Source organism: Phaethon aethereus (genome assembly GCF_964289735.1).
Source record: "Phaethon aethereus genome assembly, chromosome: 1".
Lineage (NCBI taxonomy): Eukaryota > Metazoa > Chordata > Aves > Phaethontiformes > Phaethontidae > Phaethon > Phaethon aethereus.
In genome coordinates, this window is record NC_138575.1 from 129,095,617 (window position 1) to 129,115,222 (window position 19,606).

The following is a 19,606-nucleotide window of genomic DNA, read 5'->3' on the forward strand; positions in this document are numbered from 1 at the left end:
GGATAATCGTGCTACTTGGTTTTCTAGCCTGTTATTTCTAGCATGTTGTAAATATCAAAAACATGCATGCTTTGTGATAACTTCTGACTTTTCTACAAACTGTTCAGAATTTCACTGGGAGTAAATACGTAACTATTCCGGTTTATGCAGGTCAGATTAAGTTATGCCTACATGGTAACACAATGGGACTGTGTAAAGATCTGAACTAGCGCATTCCAATGTAATGTCATATAGACATGCCTGTGATATGTTAAGTGCTTTAATAAATTTGAGACTTGATGATTCCCACTCTTGTGTTTAAGCCATTGTCTCTCTTGATATCTAGATCTAAAAATGTAATACAGTAGTTCTTTTACACATGCAGCTGTGGAAAGAGGAAAAGTTGTTGTGATGGCTCAAAAGATAATTGATTGTGTTTTCTTTCTTACAGAAAATGCCCGAAGCCTCAGAAGACCATAATCATTGGAAGGCCTGTTGACTTCCATTTTTGGGTAATCTGGAAGGTCATCAATCTGGCATGGCGCAGGGCAGTCAACAGCTCGATGTGCAGGTACTCCATGATCTCCGACAACGTTTCCCTGAGATACCTGAAGGGGTGGTATCTCAGTGCATGCTTCAGGTATGGTAGAGTCTGTGTATCTTATTTTTGTAGTATGAAAATTCTCTTTAGTAGTATACATGGAGCATTGATTGTCATTCTTCTGGTTTTATTTTGAAAGGGTGGAAGACTCTGTTACTTGCATTTTTTTCCCTGTCTTTTATGTACAAAGATTTTATCATTCTTCACTTATATTTGTGGGTTTTTTTCGCTGACTGTTCTTCCTTGTCTATGTGACCTGTGACTGTATGCATACAAGGGATAAGGAAGTGGCTAATGGGATTGTTATTGATGGCTGCATAAATAACATACATATACAGAGTTTTTAGCAAACAGTGACTCCTTCTTCCAAGGAACTGGCTTTAGCTAGGAATATAAACGTTTTCTGTTTTCATGGCATCTTTTTGCCACAGCTGTCCAGATGTTTTATTTTTACTTCTCTGTTTCCAAGTCAGGTGGCAGGGTTTTTTTTTTTTCTTCCCACTTCTTCCTTCAACCTTCATCTAAAGTCACAAATTGGAAGTGATAATAAGCGACCACACGTAATAATTTTTCAAAGTCGTGGGAATACCTTCCGTTAATGGGAAGATTCAGGAGTGGAATAGAAACATCTGTCAATAGAAACAACAGTAAGATCTGTTTAGCCTTGTGTGGCCACAGCTAAGGTGGAACCTAATGTGATAAACTGCTGCATATGAAAGTAGTGAAGCTGCATTTGCATGCTACATGTCCCTGGCAGAAGAGTAGGTTTACTTAAAACTGTGGCTGTAAGTTTTGCATTGTGTGTCTTCTAAACCATACAAACACAAATGAATTACCAGAGTTATAGACCTTATCAATGTCTATAAATATCTGAAGTCTGGCTGTCAGGAGGATGGAGCCAGTCTCTTTTCAGTAGTGCCCAGTGACAGGATGAGGGGCAATGGGCACAAACTGCAGCACAGGAAGTTCCACCTCAACATGAGACAAAACTTCTTTACTGGGAGGGTGATGGAGTACTGGAACAGAGAGGTTATGGAGTCTCCTTCTCTGGAGGCCTTCAAAATCCAACTGGATGCATTCCTGTGCAACCTGCCTTAGGTGATCCTGCCTTGGCAGGGGGGTTGGACCAGATGATCTTCAGAGGTCCCTTCCAACCCCTACCATTCTGTGATTCTGTGTAATTGGTTTCCGACAAATGTAAAGTGGGGGAAGCCCTGCAATATAAAGCCTTACTTATCCTGACAGTCATCTCTTCAGTACTGTTAAGTACATGATCCTTTTGATGAACTATGTTTAAGTTTATAGACATCTTTAAACTGATAAAATTAAAGAACCCCTAATGCTGCAGAAGCATACGGTGTTCAGTATCTATGATACAGTGTTCTGGATAGCTAGTTAACATTACATTGCAAATATCTGTCACTTTTTAGAGTGTAGGATTTGTTTCCAAACCCATTTTATACTTGTTTTAAGATACATGAGTTGGTTTCCATTAACCTGTTGCAATACGTTCTCCAGATATAAACCACTGAGTTTTGGACCTATTGAAAATTGAAGGTCCCTTGAAATGACAAATATATTCCATACCCAGAGAAAATTAGATTAGGAATTGTCCTATCTATGTTCTTTTTACCTCCACCCTGTTGAAGTGACCTAAGGAAGCTGAAGACTCTCTTTATGAAGTCCTGCTTAGGTGGCAAGTGGCTAATGGTAGTGGTTAACTTTTATGAGACTGCTGTCTTGGCACTGTGGTACTGGTTATTATTATAAGGTCTGGTTCCCACATGTTTTGGTTTTAAATTTTTCAGTGATATGTCTGGATATTCCCATTGACAATTGGGATCTAGAAGGGGAGTTTGGCATGAAGGGGAAGTAGTCAGGGAGAAGTATCCATAGAGTGAGAGCAATACATAATTAAATGTTGGACTCTTCTGTCTTTTGTCATGTTCAGTAGTAAGTCTTAATCTGAGAAGGTGCTGAATATGTGTGTTCCCTGATAGTGAATTCATATGAAATGTTGGGAAAGTCCTCTTCACTTTATTATTAAGATTGGCTAGGTACCGGTCCTTTAGAAAAGAAATGTAACTGTGACTTTTCAACCAACTGAATAGGCTGTTGAAAATTGTATTGCAAGGCCATGTGAGTATTAGTATGTATACAAACTTTATACAGTGATAGTGTTTAAAACAGAAGTGAAAACATTATTAATGTATATTCCTTAGAATGGTAATTTTAGCATGCTAAGGAAGGCAGGGATGTAGGCATGTGTGTATAAATATGTACACACTTGTTCTGGTAGGAGGTGCTGTGTGTCACAGAAGGTACTGGTCTTGGATCACACGTAACAAATTTAGGGTGCTGAGGGCCAGATGTAGTTGAACTTGACTTTAAGTCTTTTTTTTTTTTTCTTTCACTGTTGTTTAAATTAAAAACTGAACCTCAGCTGATACAGGCTGTTGTATAAGAAACTGGGGAGGAAAAAAATATCTCCAGTCTGGAATGCTTTCTAGTGATTTTAGTCTTTTGGAAAAGTTATCATTCCTGTTGTTCTTTTAACAAGACTAGATGAAGCTCAAACGAGTGGAGAGGGGAAGAACGGAAAGGGAATTCCCCATTATACTTTTGATTTGATTCATAATTTATTGTCTGTATAGTTTTAGCGACTGGCACCACAAAACAAATCAAATATTTACAGAGGTTATTTGGTTTCCTCACTGATGTATGAATAAACCTTTTTTTAGCCTTGAGCCTGAAATTTAAAGGCCATTGAAATTATGTCAGAATTGTAAGGTGCTTTGTGGAATTACCAGTACTATTTCAAGCAATACTTATTCTGACTTAATTTTTAACACACTAAAGTCTGTTTAAAAGGTTGGGCTTTACCTGACAGTTTAAAAGATAAATACTCAGGTAAACAGTAAAATAAAGGTGAAAACAGAGAGGTTGTGGAGTCTCCTTCTCTGGACACCTTCAAAACCCAACGGCATGCATTCCTGTGCAACCTGCCCTAGGTGATCCTGCCTTGGAAGGAGGGTTGGACCAGATGATCTTCAGAGGTCCCTTCCAACCCCTACCATTCTGTGATTCTGTGAAACTTTAAAGTGTCATCTACATTTTTGTTTCACCTTTCCAGAGTTTGCAATTTTGATCTGGTTTGGTTTGATTCGTGTTGTTATTAAAATAGTTAATTGTACATTACCTGTTCCCTGCAGAAGATGACAAGAGTTCTAACCATTGTTTTCCCCCAAACTGGGATTTGATTTTTAATACGTTACACTGTAGCTGGTGTTACCACAGCATTTTGCTAGATTCAGTGTGAGCTATGACTACTTGCATACTGTGATGTAGTAGGTATTACCTTTATTTCAAAATTCGTATCTGTGAGTTGTTATTCCTAGTTGTGTTCAAGCTAGGCTTGATTGCATCTTCAGTTGAATGCTGGTTGAATGCTGAGCAGTGGCTTTTTCTTTTGGTTTTTGACAATAAGATGTGTCCATTCTTCCTCCTAGAACAACAACAACCTAGATGCCTGTTGTCGAGCCCTCTCACAGGAGAGCAACAAATACTTGTATATGGAGTACCATAGCCCTGATGACACCAGAATGAATAGAAATAGCCTGTTGCACATTAATCTGGGTATTCATCCTCATACCAGCTATCATGCAGGGGATGGAACTCAACTTAATGGTGGTCGTACACTGGTACACAGTTCAAGTGATGGACATATTGATCCACAACGCACAGCAGGTAAACAGCTGATATGCTTAGTTCAAGAACCACATTCTGCTCCTGCTGTTGTGGCAGCTTCTCCCAGTTACAATCCATTTTTCATGAATGACCAGAATAGAAATGCAGCTACTCCTCCTCCACAGCCACCTCCACAGCCATCTTCCATACAACCAGGAATGAACACGTCTGCTATGCAAGGCCCTCCTCCCACGTATATGCACATACCTCGATACAGTACAAATCCCATTACTGTTACAGTATCACAAAACCTCCCCTCGGGACAGAGTGTACCCAGAGCTCTACAAATTCTTCCACAGATTCCAAGCAATCTTTATGGGACTCCTGGCTCTATTTATATAAGACAAACATCTCAAAGTTCTTCAGGACGACAGACTCCTCAGAATACACAGTGGCATTCATCGCCACAGGGCCCAGTTCCACATTATACTCCCCGTCCTCTACCTGTGTATCCACATCAACAGAACTACCAACCTTCTCAGTATTCTCCTAAACAACCCCAGATCCCTCAGTCAGCTTTTCGGTCACCACCGGCATCCCAGTGTCCCTCTCCCTTTGGCTCTCCTCAACACCAGGTTCAACCTCCTCAGCTGGGTCATCAGAGTTCACATGTTTTCATGCCTCCTAGTCCTTCAACTGTCCCACCCCATCCATATCAGCAAGCATCCCAGACTTTCCAAAAACAAGGCGGTCACTCTGTATCATATCTTCCTCCTTTTGCTGGACCTAGTTTACCCAAAGGTTCCATGAATAAAATAGAAATTACAGTTGAGCCACCACAAAGACCTGGGACTGCAATGAACAGAAGTCCTTCACCAATAAGTAATCAACCGTCTCAACGAAACCAGCACCCACTGTATGCAGCCACTACTCCTCCTTCAAGCTCTCCATCAAGAGGTATGTCAGGTCAACCCAAACCTCCATTTAGTGTTAATCCAGTATATATTACCTACACTCAACCAACTGGACCTACAGGTGCACCAACACAGTCTCCTCGGGTAATGGTATCTCAGCCAAACCCAACCATTTTTAAAATCACAGTAGGTCGAGCACCGACTGAGAATCTTTTAAATTTAGTGGACCAAGAAGAGCGTTCTGCAGCACCAGAACCTATTCAGCCTATTTCTGTAATCCCAGGATCTGGAGGAGAAAAAGGAAGCCATAAATATCAGAGAAGTTCCAGTTCTGGATCAGACGACTATGCTTACACTCAAGGTAAATGTTTCACCCTGCAAATTGTATTATTGTGAAATGCATTTTCATCTTGATTTTGCTACTTACTAAGTGAAAATTTTTGAACCTGTACAGAGAAGGATAGAAATTGCACTAAAAACCATCTAATGAGAGAGTTTGTTCTGATTTTTTAAAAATTTTGCCAAATTTCTGTCTAATACATAAAGAATTTCTGAGATTCTTAAAGTTGCTATGCTTTTGATGTTAGGGGAATTTCTTAACAGAAAACACTGAAACTAGCAAGAGTAAGTGGTTTGTTCATATACTGTGTGTCCAGTTTGTAAATTCTGTGTTTGAAGAACTGTGTCATAAATTTACATGTGGATTTTATTATTTTTCATATTGTTCCATACTCGGATGCTTTATAAAACGTGAAGCACTAACTTCTTCAGGGAATTTGAATCCAATTTATTTGGTTTAGATTGAAGAGTTGTAAGTGAAAGAAGGGAGAGGTAGGATTGCAGCTAAAATTATTTCAGGTGTCAACACAAATCATATTTTTGTTGTGAAAGGTATTAAAATAATTATTTTTAAGAACTTAATCAAAAGTTTATGTCTTCCACTTTCAAAGAGGAAGAAGAGATTGGCAGACAAATTTTAGGGTGTATGTTCTTCTGCCCAGGAATAGAACATAATTAGTCTTAATGCCACGTATAAATGAAGAATTAAGTAATTTAGTTAAAAAAAAAAAAGGTGAAATTGAAATTCTAGCTGAAAACTGTTTTTCTCAATCTGCTTTATAGATATGAAACCACTTAAAATTGAGCAAATGAAACAGTCTGCAAGCATTCAAACCAATCGTTTGGGTAATGACAGAATAATAATCAGCAGCAATTATTTAAAGAATGAGCTTTGTTTCTAGATTTGTGTTTGGAAAGGGGAGTCTATTCCTCCATTGCTCCTTCTAGCCATCCTTTCATTTGAGAGCTGAAATAATGGTTATAATGCTGCCCTGTAGTTCCTGATTTCTCAATTCGTGTCTTTTGAGCTATTCTAACTCATCAGCAAAGGTCTGTTCTGTACCTGGTAGACCCAGTTAGAAATGTTATTTAGAGACAATGAACACTAGTAGGTCTGTAACTCCTAGGCTATATGCTCTGAGAAACACATATTCTGAAATGTAGAAATCTGGTTTTCCTGTTGTATTTTTGACTAGATTTGTGTATTTGGAAAACAAAACCAATAAAACCAACATAATGATAAACCAAAAAAGTTAATATATGCTTTTTGGGGCATCTGCTTTTGTGGCAATACCTACCACAGCTGGGACTTTATTACAGCCTTTAGTACTGCTGCACTCTGAACTCTTGATAGAAATAAATTGTAGAAGAATAAACATTATATTCTTTACTACCACAAAGGAGTCCTAAAGAAGAGTATACTTAACAGCTTAATATAGGGAAGAAGTTTATTTAATTTTCTTTTGAATATGAACTATGGTGAAAAGCGTTAACAAAAATCCATTCTAGTGTCTGTACTTCCACTGTTGCTTTGTAGCATGAGTCATGTTTGATGAGTTGTGCTAGAGTATAAAGAGAAGCTATGTAATGTAGTTATATCAGATGTTGAATTGGGAGGAATCACACAAAGACAAGGTTTGATAGTGGAAAATCATATAGCCTGGTGTCTGTACTTTTTTAAAATTTTGTGATCTCTTAAATTCTACTTGGATGACTTAACACTACTTCAAAAAGTAGAGAACAGTTTTGTTCAGTAATACTGGTGCCTGTATTATAAAAACATCTGATGTTATTCATGGATAGGATTTTCAGTGTTTATTCTTTGGCCATGAATTGGTGGATCCATACAAAATCCAAAGTACAGTGCTACTTTTTTTGCACAGAATACTGATATCTGATAAAAACCACTGTCATTTTTATGCTCCTGACTGGGTTGGGGTTTTTTATCCTCCCCCAGTAAGCTGTGTCATATTGTTGCTTATTTTTCTAACTTTTTTTAGCTAGTATGCAAATACTCTTGAGAGATTATTTGGTTTTCCTTTGCCTGTGTTGGATAGTGGTGAAGAAGAGGGCAGGTGCTGGCTGGTGCATTGTATGAAACCGCATTTTGCAGATTCTGTAATGTCTTCCAGCCAACTGTTCAAATGTATGAACATTGTTATATGAGCAGTGGGCTTGTCTGAACACCCACACCAAATTTCTCTTATTTTTCTCTGTCCTAGTAGACTTTAATCAGGTTAAAAACACCCAGATCAGAAAGTGCGAAGTATCACACGAATTAACTTGGCCAGTTTTGCATCATAATGAAATACTGAGACAGACTCTTCCTGCAGAAACTGAATATTATTTTCCGGCTGGTCAGAATTTATTCTTTGGTTGCTCTGGGAGCCCAACATCAGCTTGTGACCGAGAGTCATAAGTTTCAGTACCATGACAAAAATAAGAGAGCATGATTAACAGCAGAGAGAGGTTAGAGAACAGCAGATCAGCTCTACTGCAGAATTAAAGACTCTGAAGCACCTGAGCTGCCCCCACTTGTTATTTTCTGGATTCTCTAATCTGTTTTATTTAAGTTCTATAGTTTTGCCATAGAGCACTGGGGAATTTATAGTACTGAGCTTATTGAAAAGTTAAGAATATACCATAATCTGCACCAGCAGTGAAAAAAACAATTCATGACTGACATTTGGCTAATGTCTTAAGGCTAGTGTGTCAGCTGCTATTGAGCAGCAGATATGAAGTGTGTGTTACCTTCTGATCTTACCTCTGGTATTTTTTTTTTTTTGTCAGTACAGTATTAATATAACTAGGTTGCTGTTTCATCCTGAGAAGCTGTCTCCTTGTACAGGTGCCTTTGTATTTTTGAGACGAGAAAGACCAAATGCAAAAAAAGAAGCTTTGACCAAAATGGTAATATCAACTTCAAGTTACTGTTTAAAATGTGTTTTTATTCTGGAAGAACTTTGTTCTAAATTGTAGTTCATTTGGCATGAAAGCATCTTCACACTGATATTTGGCTGCATGTTTATGATCACTTTTTTTTTCCAGAAAGGTCACTCATGACTCTTACGCATAAGAATTCAGTTTTCCAGGTTTTTTGTGTTAGTAACTATTTATTCTGTGTAAACCATTAGCCTTGCTGTTACATCAACGAGCAAGGATGGAGAGATTAGCAAAGGAACTGAAGCTTGAGAAAGAAGAGCTCGAACGCCTGAAAGCTGAAGTCAATGGCATGGAGCATGATCTAATGCAGAGACGGCTTCGAAGAGTTAGCTGTACAACTGCAATTCCAACAGTAAGCAATTTGTTAGTATTTTAATTCAAGATACAAATTTATTTTTTATGTTTTCATGAACTAAAGTATTGTACAAAAAATATTTCGGGGTATAAAATCTTCAGTCTTTGGAGATGATTTTTCTAAGTTCTTGGCTCGCTGTAAGCCAGTTCTTATAACTTAAGAAACAAGTATGTGTCCAGCTTTCTTAGTGTTCACAACAGAATTTCTGAGTCTTGTATACATGTGCTTTTATGGGCCACAAAACTGAATAGATAGTTACTTTCCTAACAACCTATAAATGTGTATGTCCAAGTCTATTTAAAGAGCTTGAGCCATATACAGCTCGGTGTACATGCCGCAAAGTTTCACTTTTTTTTTAAAAGGGGTTTTGTTATATTGAGGTGTGTTGTTGTTTGAGTAGTTGCATCTCCTAGACAATCTGTTTCCCATTTGGCATGTGCAGTATGTGCCAAGTAACTTTCCAGTGGTGGTATTGGCTCAAATAGTTGTCACCCTTCTCTCCTGTTTTTGATTCTTCCTATCTGTGTGACTTCCACCTGCAAGTGACACTAGCCCAAACATCTGTATGGCTCTGATAAGGGAATTCATCTGACTGAAAAATAACTTCCACTTTGTGCAGTTGTTAGCCAAATCAGTTCAGACTTACTCACTGTGTTGACATAATGCACACAGATGCAGGCTGGAAGGCATAGTAGGGGCTGTTAGCTGAACTAGTATGGCTGCTGTATGTCTCACCTGTCTCAGGGTGGCATTTGGCAGGTGTGTTCCTGGGAGGAACACAAGAGGCACTGGCTGAGTATGCAGGGATGAGGTTAGGAAAGCCAAGGCCCAACTGGAGTTGATTCTGGTGCAGGATGTCAAAGACAAAAAGAAGGGCTTCTGTTGTTACATAGGTGACAAAAGGAAGGCTAGCGAAAATGTGGGCCCATTGGTCAATGACACCTGGTTACATAGGACATGGAAAAGACTGAGATACTGAATGCTGCCTTTGCCTCAGTCTTTACAGGCCTTCAGGAATCCCAGGTCCCAGAGATTCTGGGAAAAGTCTGGAGCAAGGAAGGTATACCCTTGGTGGAAGAGGATCAGGTCAGAGAATAGTTAAGCAAAGCAGACATACATGAGTTCATGGTCCTGGATGGGATGCACCCATGAGCGCTGAGGGAGCTGGCCGATGTCATTGCGAGGCCACTCTTGAGTCTTTGGTTGATTATGGTGTTTGGGAGAAGTGCCCAAAGACTAGAGGAGGGCAAATGTCACTCTTGTCTTCAAAAAGGAGGACCTAGTAGTTCCTACAAGCTGGTCAACATCACCTTGATCCCTGGGAACACGACAGTTCAGCTAATTCTGGAGACCATTTCTGGTGATCAGTAGTAATCAGCATGGATTCACCAAGGGGAAGTCAAGCTTGATCAATTTGATACACTTCTGCGATGAAGAGACTGGCCTGGTAAATGAGGGGAGAGCAGTAGTTATGGTCTGCCTAGACTTCAGTAAGGCTTTCAGCACTGTCTCCTGAAGCTGATGAAGAATGGGCTGGATGAGCAGACAGTGGATTGAAAACTGACTGAACAGCCAGGCCAAGAGCATTGGCCAGTGGCACAAAGTGTGGTTGGAGGCCAATACAACTAGCGGTGTATTGCAGGAGTCAATACTGGGTCTGATCCCGTTTAACATCTTCCTTAATGATTTGGGTGATGGGGCAGAGTATACCCTCAGCAAGTTTGCTAATGACACAAAACTGGGAGAGTTGTGCTGCCATTCAGAGGGACCTCAACAACCTGGACAAATGAGCTGGCAGGAACCTTTTACCATTCAGCAAGGGGAAGTACTAAGTCCTGTGCTTGCAGAGGAACAACCCCATGTACCAGTATAAGCTGAGGGCTGTAGTCAGCTAGTGCTGGAAGGCAATTTTGCAGAAAAGGTCATGGTGTAGACCAAGCTGAATATGAGCCAGCAATGTGGCAAAGAAGGCTAATGATATCTTGGGCTGTATTAGAAGTGTTGCTAGCAAGTGGAGAGAAAATAATATATAGAAAGAAAACAAAATAATAATAATAATAATCCCCTTTATTCAGCACTGGTGAGGCCACACTTGGAGTATGATGTTCAGGAGTGGGCTCCCCAGTACGAGAGAGAGACATGGTCATACTCAGGAGTCCAATGAAGGGCCACACAGATGATTAAGGGACTGGAGCATCTCTCCTGTGAGGATAGGCTGAGAGAGCTGGGACTCTTCAGCCTGGAGAAGAGAAGACTCAGGGGGGATTTTATCAATGTACAAAGTCCTGAAGGGAGGGTGCAGAGAGGACAAAGCCAGGCTCTTTCCACAGGTGCCTAGTCACAGGACCAGAGGCAGAGGGCACAAACTGAAACACAGGAGGATCCCTCTGAACATCAGGAACCACTTTTTTTACTGTGTGGTTGACTGAGCACTGGTACAGGTTGCCCGGAGCGGTTGTAGAGTCTTCATCCTTAGAGATACTCAAAAGCCATTTGCTGTCTGGGCAGAGGAGTTGGACCAGATGACCTCCAGATGTCCCTTCCAACCTCAAACATTCTGTGACTTTGTGATGCTGGAATGTATCCTAGGATAGGATAGTTATTCCTACATACATGTTAGAATCAATGCTGCTACCATTAAGAACACTTTGTATTCCACTGACTTGGAGCTTCTTAATGACATGCAAATATACGGACTTAACTGATTATTTTGTTAAGAATAATTACTGTCTTGCAGAATGGAATGATTTAAATATACTGGGCTAGAAGTTTTGGCATATTGGAGCTCCTTGGGGTGATGCAAATAAATAAACTTCTGACCTTATTCAGTTATAACCAAATATGATTAATGTGAACTGCAGCTTGTATTCTGTTTCCTGATCATTTTGATGTAAACTCATGTAGCAAGTCATCAATTTATACAAAATGTTATGAAGTATATGGTTTTATAAACTTGAGCTCAGCTATAACTAATTACTAATGAGTTTTAATATTAAGTAACTTGTTCATTTTTGTCAGTTTGGTTTGTTTTCCTCCTCAAATGCCAATAGGAGAATGTTATTTGAGGGAACAAACTGGGGCGGGAGGGGCAGAACAGACAGTGGAATCTTGGCTGTTTTTTTCAGGGCCTTATCTGTACTCAGTTTCTAATAAAGCTGTTAACAAAGATATAGCAATGTTACTTCTATGTCAGATAAGATACTGACTTTCCCACAGTTACTATTTTGGGTTGTTTCTTTATAGCCTGAGGAAATGACCAGATTGAGAAGCCTCAACAGACAGCTCCAGATAAATGTTGACTGTACACTGAAAGAAGTTGATCTCCTTCAATCTAGAGGTATAGAATTGATAGGGTTTTTTTAAAGCATAATTTAAGTATGGGTGGGAGTGTTGCAGATGACACCAAGTTGGGCAGGAGTGTTGATCTGGAAAGGCTCTATATGGGATAGAGACAGGATCTGGAGGGATCTGGACAGGCTGGATCAATGGACTGAGGCTGATTGTATGAGATTCAACAAGGCTAAGTGCCAGGTCCTGCACTTGGTCACAACAACCCCATGCAGTGCTACAGGCTTGGGGAAGAGTGGCTGGAGAGCTGCCTGGTGGAAAAGGACCTGGGGGTGTTGCTCGACAGCGGGCTGAATATGAGCCAGCAGTGTGCCCAGGGGGCCAAGAAGGCCAACAGCATCCTGGCCTGTATCAGAACTAGCATGGTCAGCAGGAGTAGGGAAGTGATTGTGCCCCTGTACTCGGCACTGGTGAGGCCACACCTCAAATCCTGTGTTCAGTTTTGGACCTCTCACTACAAGAAGGATGCTGAGGTGCTAGAGCGTGTCCAAAGAAGGGCAACAAAGCTGGTGAAGGGTCTGGAGCACAAGTGTTATGAGGAGTGGCTGAGGGAGCTGGGGTTGTTTATTCTGGAGAAGAGGAGGCTGAGGGGAGACGTTATGGGTCTGTACAGCTACCTGAAAGGGGTTTGTAGCAAGGTGAGTGTTGATCTATTTTCCCAAGTAACAAGCAATGGGATGAGAGGAAATGGCCTCAAGTTGCGCCAGGGGAGGTTTAGATTGGATATTAGGAAAAATTTCTTTACTGAAAGGGTTGTTAAGCATTGGAATAGGCTGCCCAGGGAAGTGGTTGAGTCATATCCCTGGACGTATTTGGAAGATGTGTAGAAGTGGTGCTTAGAGACATGGTTTAGCGGTGAACTTGGCAGTGCTAGGTTAATGGTTGGACTCGATGATCTTAAGGGTCTTTTCCAACCTAAAGGATTCTATGATTCTAATATCGTATGTGCTTATATATGGATACTTGGATTCTTTGAAGGTCAATTTTGATTATCAGTATCAATTTATCTCTAAAAGTTGTCTTTTTTAGTTGCAACCTGATAAACTGGACTTGCTAATATTTCTGTTGGCCAAGTTAAATTACATTACCAAGAAAGTGGTGACTTAAAAATGACTTTGTCAAGACCAAATAAAAAAAACCCAAAACTCCTTAGGCAAGGTTCTTTACTTAAATTTTTAACTTTTTGTTGGCAAAAGCTCTGACCAAGTAATACAAAACAGAACTATAGATTGCAACCATGAAGTTGGCAAACAGAAATCTACTTAGATATTTAAAAATCCTCTTTCTGTGACAGAAACTTGACATAAATACGGTCAAATAGATTAGATTATGCATAGTCCTCCTCTTTTACCAAGAATGTGTCCTAGCCAAAGATTTATGTTTTCACAAACTTGTAAAGCAATATAGAACACTGAGATGGAGTTCATGCTTCAATATGGGATTAGTCTGCTAAAAATTACTAGAATCCACACAAAACTGAAAACGTGACAAAAGACTACTCAGGAAAAAGCTAATATATAATGTCATAATAAAAAGATGTATAAAATCTGAAGCCTCTAGATGTTCCTGTCACTGGCATAGGCGTGTGAATAACCTTGGAGTTACGGTTTCTTACTTTTCTTTTCTGACAGGGAACTTTGATCCGAAAGCCACGTGTAACTTCTATGATAACATAGAGCCTGGTCCTGTTGTGCCACCAAAGCCATATAAAAAGGGTAGGTCAACAAACAAGCATCAAGTTACCTAATCTGCATTGAGAAAGCCCCCCCCCCCCTTTTTTTTTAAAAACCTCTGTGATGACAAGACGCAATTCTGATTATTACTTCTTAGTAATTTAGAAATCTAATTATAACTTTTCTCTCTATATAAGCCAAACCAGAACATTTTTATATAAGTGTAATGTAATCCTGGCTACAACTTGTTTTCCTCAGGCAGGTTGTTGCAAGTGAATGTTCTGTTAATATGTTGTTTGTAAATGCTGTTATTCACTATTAGAAAGAAAGTTGAAAGTATGCAAACTTTTACATGTTAACTGGAGCTTCCTAATTACGGGGTTTTTTTAAATACTTGTAAGGTAAAAGCTCTTTGTCAGGTTTGTGTAGCCGTCTTCTAATACATGTTGTTAGGAATTTATAGTTTATTTTATGTAAATTTAATTGATCACAGCAGCTTTTTAAAATTTGCATTTATATTTTTAATTATATTTTAACTTGGCTGGTCACACTTTACCTATTTTTTGTGCAGAGTATGAATTTCACAGTAGCCCTGAAGTTTTTAGCACAGCAAGAGCTTCAGACATTTTAAGGACCAAGACAGAACATGTTTCGTCACATCGGTCTAAAGAGATGACAGTATCCCACTTGTAGAAGTTCATTACTGGTTTCTAAAATTTTCTGTGCTAATTGTATAGTATCTAGGATTCATATCCAGCTTAGGACACTTAAGTTTTATGTAAGCACAGGACATACGTATTTAGTTTCACTTTTTGTCCAGTGGAATTTCAGTCAGTACATCCCAGAGTGACTCAACTCATCCTAAGTAGGCACCTAGTCACCATGTAGCTCAGTGCTCTGTGTACTCCATTATGTTTAGTGTTGATTTTGGAGCAGAATCCTACCTTTTGTCTCAGGTATTTTTGGACTTTTTTTTCCTTGCTGAAATCTGTTAAAAGAATGGTTTCAAATATTAATGGAAGTTTTTGAACACTTCATATCTTTCTCCTGAAATAGCTAGTCTGGTATCCTGTGTTCTGATATAGAGAAAACAGTGGTCTTTTCTCCAAAAATATTATGTGTGATAGCATTTATAATAGTGTGTCTCCTCTTACTGTAACTAGCATGTACTAAAATTGTTAGTAGAAAAGTCGTCACTCTTCTGAATCAGTAATAATATAGTCTGCTTGAAAATCCAAATTTTGTAAATAAGTTCTAGTTGCTGATAAGTACTTTACAAAGGTTTTTGCAGTTGAATTTTGATTTCCTATAAGGAAGTTTTCCCCCCCTCTTTTGAAGCAAGTATTTTACCCTTTGATGTAATAAAATGTTTAGTATGTGGAAATTTAAAAGAAAGAGAAGGCCCAGAACTACTGCTTGTGGTTCCAAAAAAACCCGAAAAACCAATGCTGCATAGGTGGTAGCATCCAGGAAAGACGGTAGCAGCAGCTAAGCGGTGGCATGAAGGCAGCTGCCTGGATTCATGTTAAATTGCAGTGGTCATGTGGTTGATTTAAGGCACTGCTACTTCTTGATGTTTGAAGAGATACTCTTAATTACACTAGCCTATTTGATTTATTATTTCAAAGCAAAATAATGTGCAAAATTTGCATGAAATAAGTGATTTTATTTGGCAATTGGAAAGAGTATCTTGTAAGGAGTAGTACAACTTTTATGACTAACTTCCAGGTTGTGTCTGTCAACTTATTAGAGATCAGTTTGAGGGCTGGTGTATTGTATTCTGAGCTTGGCTTTTAATGTGGAGTTGTCAAATTTTTTTTTTTTCTTAAATTCAATTTCCTTAATATTCAGCTGTTGAATATTATTCCTTAATATTCTGCTCTGAGCTGGCAGACAGACAGGTACAAGCAGACAAGGGTCTGCTCTGTGCTGCCATCTGGCTAGTCAACATGAATGCAGTCTAGTGCCCACACTACTTGCTTGCTTAGAAGAAATTTGATGAGGCCAAGCACTGTTGATGTGACTATGCAAATTCTGTCCTGGAGAGAGCTTACATCTAAGGAAGGGGGTTACATTTATTTTCTTTTAAGTATGTCTGTGAAGACAAACCTATGTACTATTTGCACTAACTTTGTCGTCACCCATCTGCTAGATTTCTTGGCAGGTGACAGCAATGCGTGCACTTTGAATTACAAATTGCAGTCCTTTTTTACAACATAGTTCTCTTTTAATTAAGCTGATCTACAGATGTTTGTTTAGCAGATGTGCTAATGTTGTTTCAAATAGTAACATTTGGTAAAATGTTGTGTTTCCATATCCTAGGAGTATTTGTCACTTTTAGGAGGTAACCTGAGGTCTTGAAGTGGTGGTAGGAGACATCAGAAAACCAAGTCTTTCCATGGGTTAATACCTAATGTACATTTTGCATGCTGATTTTATGAATGAAAACAGACTTTTACATGCTGATTTACATACACACATTCCTGCTTGCAAAGCCGTGAGGAAGAAAAACAATCATCTTGTTTTGAAACAGGCCATTTTATTTTTATATTGTATTTTTTTCAGCCTTTTCAGGATAAATGCTAGAAAAAGATGCAGAATATATATCATCTGATAGACTGGTCAAAGGAACTAAGTTAGAAGTAGTCTTTCACTTCAGGCAAAATAGGGTTATTGGAATTTAGAATTTGGTAATAGACTGCTGTACATAAACCTATGAAGTCATTCCTTAACAGCATGGTGTTGCAGTGCCAGTAACAAACTTTTTAGTACGTTTTAAGCTATTAAACCTTTAGCAGTATCAGTGACCTAACAGTGGTGACTGCTCTTTTTGTTTTTAATGTAATACAGTTAAGAGACTCTTTACAGAAATTAAAAACTTTAAATATTCAGATTTCATAAACTGAATTAGAAGTGCCTTAGCAAAAGACCTTTAATGTTAACTAAGTGGAAAGGTTTCCACGTTCATTTTAAGATGAAATGTTTAATGAGGGGACAAACCATCAGCATCATCTTGCCTATCAACCTTCTTTTCTGAAATATGAAAAAATGTTTGTCTTTCTTTAGAGCATCAAAACAGCTCCAAACAGACTCCACGGACTCAGCCGAGAGATGAAGACTTTGAAGGGGCTCCATGGAATTGTGATAGCTGCACCTTTCTAAATCACCCAGCACTAAATCGCTGTGAGCAGTGTGAAATGCCACGATACACCTGAAAATCAGGAAGGGGTTGCATTGGGTTGAAAATATGCTCTCAAGCCGACAGCTGTAGGAGAAGGAAACATGGGGAACCTTTCAGTCCATCTGCCCGGCCTTTGCCAGTCAACAATCTTCATATTGCAACGGGTGGGGGTAATGTGTTAAGATGTTTCTGCTTGTGCTACACTAAAAATAAATAAATTAAGGGTGAAATTCCTTCTTATCCCATTGCAGTGAGCAAAGCAGAAAATGAAACCTGAAAAGGTAAAAGGATTACTTTTGGGAAGAATGTATACAGGAAACCAAATAACTACTGGTGTTTAGTCCTGTGGTTATAGTTACTGCTTAGTGGCTCTAAGAAAAAAAAAAAAATATTGTTTTTTAAAAAAAAATTATAGGACTCTTAGTAATGGTGTGAAATGTTACACTTAACCAGAAAAACTGAAGAGCCAGAGCTGACTTAACCTGGCCACAGCTAGCTGGAAAAAACAAAGGCTCCCTGTGCTTCTAGATTGTAAGCTACTGAAAAAGATGACAGGTAAATGCAATGATAAATTTTGTAATGTATAAAAAAACAAGGAGAAGGGTATTTGTAATTGCTGCTTTTTTTCAGGGTAACTTATGTCTACAAAAAATTGCTGTTTGAAATAGTAACCTAAGGTGACTAAATGAGATACCGTATGAGTGTTACAGAGAGTTCAATCAGAGGTAATTTTTTACAATCCCTTTTGCTTGTACAGTGCTCACCTGGCTGTGTCAACACTGGTAATAAACTAAGAATGAATTCTACCATGTTACGGATGAAAATACTGCTGCATGCTTTCATTAGACTGTCGTGTTTCAAAGCTAAAAGTATGCTTTTATATACAGCAATCTTCTAAGCCTGTGCTGTGTAGTAGCACAGGGACATATACCAAACACAGACTACTCCAGATTTGTTTTGGAAGACTTGAGCTCAGCCATGGTTCTGTATGAGAAGAGTTTGTACCTAGTTCCTTAGGCCTTTTCAGCTTCCAATTTGTGAAGAATTCATGATGTTTACAGCACAGAAGGTACTTTGTGCCCCAGTTCAAAGTCAGCTGAAAAATAATTAATCAATTAGCTCTTCAGTAAAGGTTTATTTGCACATCGTTAATAAACCAGCCTGTATAAAATAGCAGATGCCAGATCCTGAAAAATTACACACTGCAATTCTTTTTACTTTGGTCAGGAAATATTTGCCGTAGATTGAAGAACACAAGACTTGCAACTGAAAATCATACTGGTACTTTTATGCATATGATATACTGTATTGTAAAGGTGATGTTCAATTTGTTTGAATGCTTCAGGTTGCTGTAATAAAGCACTCAATACTTGTGAAATCAAACCTGGGTTTGGGCAGCTGAATGATTATGTTACACAACTGTGCGACTGAATAGGATGTTCTTGTGTACTGGTCAGAAGCTGGTACAGTGCATTTGAGTTCTTATGGTATAACTTTGTCAAGATTCAGAGACGCAAGCACGTCAGCTGAGTTATGGTAATTGCCTTTGCAACTGTGAGGCAATATGTGCTAGCTAAACCTTACCAGAAGAGATTTAAACTACTTCATTTTAACTTGTTCTTAGCTCATGGCAGCCACATCCATATGGTCAATTACCACAATTCACTTGATGTGTGATAACATGTTAAGCTGTGGTAGAACAATCATGTGTCTGAATCCTTATTTAAAATAAAGCAGTGTTTGTAAGGGGTGGGTGGAAGAAAACTCGTCTTGACTGCATTGCTCAATCTGGTGTCTTGTCTCCCTGCAATTTATAAAGACAACAGTAAAAAACAAACTGGTCTTAGATGAGGAACCCATATTTTATCTGGCATTTTTCAATATGTTCTTGCACTAATTAAATCTTCAGCATAAGCTAAGAGATCTCCAGCAATCAGTGTGCACCACTGATGAGCAAAACAAAGTCAAAGGCATCGGAGCTAGTTTTCCTCCCCTCTCCTTCTCTCTCCGCTCCTTCCCTCTCCTCTCCTTCCTTCCCTCCTATATTACAATGTGGGGAGCTCATCACATGTGGAAAGGGGCAAAAAAATTACTGTCAAATGAAGTCAGAAAGCAAATAGTAATTTTGTTTCATATAAGTGGACAGTCTGACAAAACTGAGATAACCAGAAAACAGATGAGCAGAAGTATTATACCTAAGATAAGCAAAACCATTTCTGTTATCAGCGTCATAATGTTTACTCAATTAGTCAATACTAGTAACTTCATGACTTTTCTACTGTGATGCCTTTGCCTTTGTATTATTTCAGTTTTCGGTTAATTTGTACTTCTGTTCTAGAAGCATTTGTTTATGCTGGAATTACAAAATGATAGCAACTGAAATGACAGTCAGCAAATGAGAGTAGGTGTGTCATGCAGCAATACAGCTGCACCATTTTCAGACAGCCTGCTTTTGAAGTGGGGGGGAAATGCTTGCAGTCCAATAATTCCCTGAACTGAATAACCACAAATGGAGACTTGCTAGTCCAAGTCGTAGCTTCACCAGAGGAAGAGAAGGAAGGCTGCCACGACAGCAAGATACTTTCC

At 38.9% G+C, this 19,606-nt stretch overlaps 1 protein-coding gene across 1 annotated transcript; it reads left to right on the top strand.

The window, feature by feature from the left end:
* Positions 1 to 517: 517 nt before the first annotated feature.
* Positions 518 to 17,792, top strand: TAB3 (TGF-beta activated kinase 1 (MAP3K7) binding protein 3; the record flags this gene model as incomplete). The annotated part of the gene is made up of 6 exons (XM_081998921.1): positions 518 to 619; positions 4,090 to 5,542; positions 8,655 to 8,815; positions 12,062 to 12,155; positions 13,798 to 13,881; positions 16,906 to 17,792. The coding sequence occupies 6 exons, from the start codon at positions 518 to 520 to the stop codon at positions 17,052 to 17,054; spliced, it is 2,043 nt and encodes a 680-aa protein (XP_081855047.1). The 3' UTR covers positions 17,055 to 17,792.
* Positions 17,793 to 19,606: the final 1,814 nt, after the last annotated feature.